Source organism: Chiloscyllium plagiosum, chromosome 32, assembly GCF_004010195.1.
Source record: "Chiloscyllium plagiosum isolate BGI_BamShark_2017 chromosome 32, ASM401019v2, whole genome shotgun sequence".
In the NCBI taxonomy this organism is placed as follows: Eukaryota; Metazoa; Chordata; class Chondrichthyes; order Orectolobiformes; family Hemiscylliidae; genus Chiloscyllium; species Chiloscyllium plagiosum.
In genome coordinates this window covers 3,424,102-3,429,989 of record NC_057741.1, presented here as the reverse complement: position 1 = coordinate 3,429,989, position 5,888 = coordinate 3,424,102, and the positions used below count along the sequence as shown (strand labels likewise).

General features: G+C 42.1%; 1 protein-coding gene across 1 annotated transcript in view; it reads right to left on the bottom strand.

Annotated features, from left to right (window-relative positions):
* Window positions 1-2,738: 2,738 nt before the first annotated feature.
* The window catches only part of LOC122539320 (immunoglobulin J chain-like), a 14,787-nt gene continuing 11,637 nt past the window's right edge, over window positions 2,739-5,888 (bottom strand). Inside the window, exon 4 of the mRNA XM_043674024.1 lies at window positions 2,739-3,229. Coding sequence (XP_043529959.1) covers window positions 3,010-3,229 — 220 coding nt within the window. The 3' untranslated portion in view covers window positions 2,739-3,009. The remainder of the gene's footprint in view (window positions 3,230-5,888) is intronic.

Sequence of the window (5,888 nt, the reverse complement as noted above, 5' to 3'; positions counted from 1 at the left end):
GAGGTCGAGAGTATACATATGGCAGTGTGGGTCTCAGCATGCGATGAGGCCAGCTGTCTGAGGATCTTTGTCCGTCACCTGTAATCCTGGGCGGATTCGAAACACGAAGGATGAAACTTCAGTTGGAATCCACGTGGTGTGGGTCTGAGCTGGAAGCAGTCGCTGAGGAACGAGATGTGTCTGTGGAAGCGAGTTTTGGTAAATATGTTGTCAAACACGAGGAGTGGCCAGGAAAGTAATGAAGATAAACGAAAAGAAAGAAGTGGTTCCGACCATGGACAGAACATGGCGGTACTCTTTGACTGGCTGTCCACTCTCATCTCACTAAAGAGTCCTCCCCTTTGACTTTACACATAAGAACATAAGAACTAGGAGCAGGAGTAGGCCGTCCGGCCCTTCGAGCAGGCTCCTCCATTCAATAGGATCATGGCCGATCTTTCCATGGCCTGAGCTTCACTAGCCCTCTCTCCATAACCCTTAGTTCCTTTACTGTTCAAAAAAGTAACTATCCTAGCATTAAAAACATTTACAGAGGAAGCCTCAACTATTCACACATTGCAATTCTATTCAAGCGCTTGCAGTCTGCTTTCCCCATGAGCTGCTGGCACATGCTGTAGCTCTAATGTTGATGCAGCACCCTGCCACACAGCAACCCTGTTAGCATGTACTCATCACTATTTTCTGGAGCCTCAAGTTTCCTGTCTGTCCCTCTGTGTCTAAAACACTGTCCACAGGCCAGAAAGTGCCAGTCTCTTTCTCTCTGCTAAAGCAATAGGTAAAAGTCTGAAGATGTAGAGCTCACCATGTCTGCTCATGCTATCTCTACACCAAGAGATTATGCTTCAATCTGTCTGGCATGATAATTGGAATCCAAGAGATGCTGTCTCAGCCCAGCTAATGGTGTGTTCAGAAGTTTAGGAGTTGCCATTGCCCAGTTGCGTGGATGAACAGTCTAGGCCAGTGACCATGGAAGCACCTACTCCAGTTGACGTAGTTCCAAATAAATTGACACAAAATAAAATGGCTGGCAAAGTCATGAACTTGTCCATTTCAACTCGGAGGGTTGGCTTCACTAGGTACTCACTTAGCTTTTGCTGTTGATATTTTGAGCCGTCAGGTTTCTTAATGTGGGAATTAATAGGATGAATTGGGTAATTATTGGGTGAGTTGGGTAATTATTGGGTAATTATTGAGATGCAAATGAATACAGATAAGCTTTTCGTGACCTGCTCAATCTCACCATCTAAGGAGGGGAAATTTAATTGTAAGAATTTACATGATGGCAAGAATCTGGTTTTTGGTTGCTCACCCAATTAAATCATCACCCTAGCCATTATTCTCAACAGCTCATGGAGGAGAAATTCACCCGTTTTGATTTTCATCTGTTCCCTTAATACCATCATCAAATTGTCTTAATCTTAAAGATGTCAGGTAATACAATCCTAGTTGTGTTATCTCTCCTTATAATTTAACTCTTGGAGTCCACATATCTTCTCATGAATCTAGGTTGCATTCCTATCAAAGGATCGCATATCTCCAAAGTTCACATATCCTTGCTAAGATGTGGTGCTCTGAACTGCTCACATCAAAAAAGTGATGCGTGGCATAGACAAAATGTGTCATAATTTCTACTCTCTTGATATCTCTTTGAAACGTGGCTGCCATTTGCCAGCTTTCATGTTTGTATGCCCTCAGATGACAAAGCAGACAAATCGTGGAGCCACAGGTCAGAGAGGGCAAGGGTTGCCCTGATGAAGAAGCCATTACTCTCCATCCTGCTCACTGACCTTCGTAGCCTCTCGTTCTGACAATGCCTCTCTATTTTAAACAGCTTATCTTATTGTCAAAACTCTCAAAACTTTACCTCTTCCCATTTGTGTTGATAAGATCTGATATTACCTCTGTCATGACCCTGGATTGTTTTGCATTATTTGGAACTTGCCTGACATCAAATCTTAAAGGAACCTCATTTTCATCACCCCGACATCAGAGAGGTGCTTTGTTTTTCTGAATCATCAGGCTGGAGCCAGTGAACAGAGTCCTGTTTGGTCATGAGCTGAGCTGCTATTGTAATGGCTTCTCAGTTACCAAGATCACATACCTCTGACCTTTAATACATTATCAGCATATGACATTTCCACCAGGATTGAAATTCTCAACCACACCTGTTGCTTCAGCACTCTCCTCATTGATCTTCTGTGATTCAACTGAACTTGTCTTTTGAGTACTAACACCCACTCATTTATCACTGCTGTTTGTGCTGATCACTGATAGCTTCCTGCCTTCCATGCTTTGGTGTCAAAATCCTCTACCTCCCTCACTCATTTCTCCATGACCGTGCCCTATGCCTTAGAAACTTTGTTCAGTTGACTCTGGTGTACGCTGTCACCCTTCCCTACATTTTCAGCTGCTGTGGTTTTCTGTTCCTGAACTCTTTTCTTTAAACCTTCCCACGTTGCACCTCTCTCCACCTTCGTCTGACCTAGAAATAAAGTTGAGTGCTTCATGTGTAAGTACAATTGGAGTAAAGCTAATTCTGTGAGGAAAATAGCGCTTCTGACAATTATATGCTTGAACTCCATTGCTGGAAAGGAGAAGATTTGCTGACCCAATTATTTCATAGCAGTCTCAATAGTTTGGATGAAGGTCTTGTCAGAAAGGATTGCATAGGGTCATGGAGGAAATGTGGTTGTTTGATGAATCAAGTTGTTTAGTTCTTTTCTGAAAACATTCTTTACTATAGTTTTATATGTTTTAATTGTTGTAACATAGTTTTGTAGAAAACAATATTTAGTGCTATCATTTTCGCATTGTCTCAATTTTTTTTTGTTTCTGTGTAACAAACCATGATACATTTATACAGATGTTACATGATACAGAAAGCAGTGTTTATTATGAAGCCAGTGCTCAAGCTGTTATTTTCTGTTTGATGAAGGCAAAATGTCATTATGGCAAAGGGAGAGCTGTAAAAGAAACAGGAGCAGTTATTCGTTACATCTTTAGAACAATTTATGGAGCATCTGAAAAAGAATTTGGATCTACTGTTGCATGAAGAGGCATCTCCGTAGGCTTTTGAGTCCAGCGTTCCTTGAAGTGTTTAACAGGTCCGAAGCGACGCCGATAGTCACTGCATGATTGGTCATCATGGGCATAGCATTCATCTGTGGGCGGACGTTTGGGATTGCACTGAGGTTTTTCTGGAGATTGTTCTTGACCACAATTCTTGCAGCTGTAACAAGATATTTATTAGAGATACAACTGTTATCAAATACATAGTACTGACTGTGCACTATCATTAAATGTTCAAAAAAGACCAAATACGCAGTCAATATTTTTTCGTATTAATATTCCAATTCATTTAGCATGTGCCAATACTCTTATATTAAGGAGGGGGAAACATCCACGGCTAAGAGAGGAATTTAGAGATAATATAAAGTCAAAAACTAAAGCTAAAACTAGTGTTTAAAGCTAGTCTGCAGTGTTTAACGCTAGTCTGCAGTGTTTAAAGCTAGTCTGCAGTGTTTAAAGCAAGCCTGCAGTGTTTAAAGCTAGTCTGCAGTGTTTAAAGCAAGCCTGCAGTGTTTAACGCAAGTCTGCAGTGTTTAAAGCTAGTCTGCAGTGTTTAAAGCTAGTCTGCAGTGTTTAAAGCTAGCCTGCAGTGTTTAAAGCTAGTCTGCAGTGTTTAAAGCTAGTCTGCAGTGTTTAAAGCTAGCCTGCAGTGTTTAAAGCTAGTCTACAGTGTTTAAAGCAAGTCTGCAGTGTTTAAAGCTAGTCTGCAGTGTTTAAAGCTAGCCTGCAGTGTTTAAAGCTAGTCTGCAGGGTTTAAAGCTAGTCTGCAGTGTTTAAAGCTAGTCTGCAGTGTTTCAAACTCGACTGCAGTGTTTTCAACGCTAGTCTGCAGTGTTTAAAGCTAGTCTGCAGTTTTTAAAGCTAGACTGCAGTGTTTAACGCTAGTCTGCAGTGTTTAACGCTAGTCTGCAATGTTCAAAGCTAGTCTGCAGTGTTTAAAGCAAGCCTGCTGTGTTTAAAGCTAGCCTGCAGTGTTTAAAGCTAGCCTGCAGTGATTAACGCTAGCCTGCAGTGATTAATGCTAGCCTGCAGTGTTTAAAGCGAGCCTGCAGTGTTTAAAGCTAGTCTGCAGTGTTTAACGCTAGTCTGCAGTGTTTAACGCTAGTCTGCAGTTCTTAAAGCTAGTCTGCAGTGTTTAAAGCTAGCCTTCAGTGTTTAAAACAAGCCTGCAGTGTTTAACGCTGGTCTCTAGTGTTTAAAGCTAGCCTGCAGTGTTTAAAGCTAGTCTGCAGTGTTTAACGCTAGTCTGCAGTGTTTAATGCTAGTCTGCAGTGCTTAACGCTAGTCTGCAGTGCCTAATGCTAGTCTGCTAGTGTTTAAAGCAAGCCTGCGGTGTTTACACTAGCCTGCAGTGTTTAAAGCTAGTCTGCAGTGTTTAACGCTAGTCTGCAGTTCTTAAAGCTAGTCTGCAGTGTTTAAAGCTAGTCTGCAGTGTTTAAAGCTAGCCTTCAGTGTTTAAAGCGAGCCTGCAGTGTTTAAAGCGTGCCTGCAGTGTTTAAAGTGTGCCTGCAGTGTTTAACGCTAGTCTGCAGTCTTTAAAGCTAGCCTGCAGTGTTTAAAGTGTGCCTGCAGTGTTTAACGCTAGTCTGCAGTGTTTAAAGCAAGCCTGCGGTGTTTAACACTAGCCTGCAGTATTTAAAGCAAGCCTGCAGTGTTTAAAGCAAGCCTGCGGTGTTTAACACTAGTCTGCAGTGCTTAAAGCGAGTCTGCAGTGCTTAAATCTAGCCTGTAGTGTTTAACGCTAGTCTGCAGTGTTTAAAGCAAGCCTGCGATGTTTAACACTAGCCTGCAGTGTTTAAAGCTAGCCTGCAGTGTTTAACGCTAGTCTGCAGTGTTTAACCCTAGTCTGCAGTTCTTAAAGCTAGTCTGCAGTGTTTAAAGCTAGTCTGTAGTGTTTAAAGCTAGTCTGCAGTGTTTAAAGCTAGTCTGCAGTGTTTAAAGCTAGTCTGTAGTGTTTAAAGCTAGTCTGCAGTGTTTAAAGCTAGTCTGCAGTGTTTAACGCTAGTCTGCAGTGTTTAAAGCTAGTCTGTAGTGTTTCAAGCTAGTCTGCAGTGTTTAACGCTAGTCTGCAGTGTTTAAAGCTAGCCTGCAGTGTTCAAAGCTAGCCTGCAATGTTTAAAGCTAGCCTGCAGTGTTTAACGCTAGTCTGCAGTGTTTAACGCTAGTCTGCAGTGTTTAAAGCTAGCCTGCAGTGTTCAAAGCTAGCCTGCAGTGTTTAAAGCTAGCCTGCAGTGTTTAACACTAGTCTGCAGTGTTTAAAGCGAGCCTGCAGTGTTTAAAGCTAGTCTGCAGTGTTTAAAGCTAGTCTGCAGTGTTTAAAGCTAGCCAGCAGTGTTTAACGCTAGTCTGCAGTGCTTAACGCTAGCCTGCAGTGTTTAATGCTAGTCTGCAGTGTTTAACGCTAGCCTGCAGTGTTTAACGCCAGTCTGCAGTGTTTAACGCTAGTCTGCAGTGTTTAAAGCTAGTCTGCAGTGTTTAACGCTAGCCTGCAGTGTTTAACGCTAGCCTGCAGTGTTTAAAGCTAGCCAGCAGTGTTTAACGCTAGTCTGCAGTGCTTAACGCTAGCCTGCAGTGTTTAAAGCTAGTCAGCAGTGTTTAAAGCTAGACTGCAGTGTTTAAAGCTAGACTGCAGTGTTTAAAGCTAGACTGCAGTGTTTAAAGCTAGACTGCAGTGTTTAAAGCTAGACTGCAGTGTTTAAAGCTAGACTGCAGTGTTTAAAGCTAGACTGCAGTGTTTAAAGCTAGACTGCAGTGTTTAAAGCTAGACTGCAGTGTTTAAAGCTAGACTGCAGTGTTTAAAGCTAGACTGCAGTGTTTAA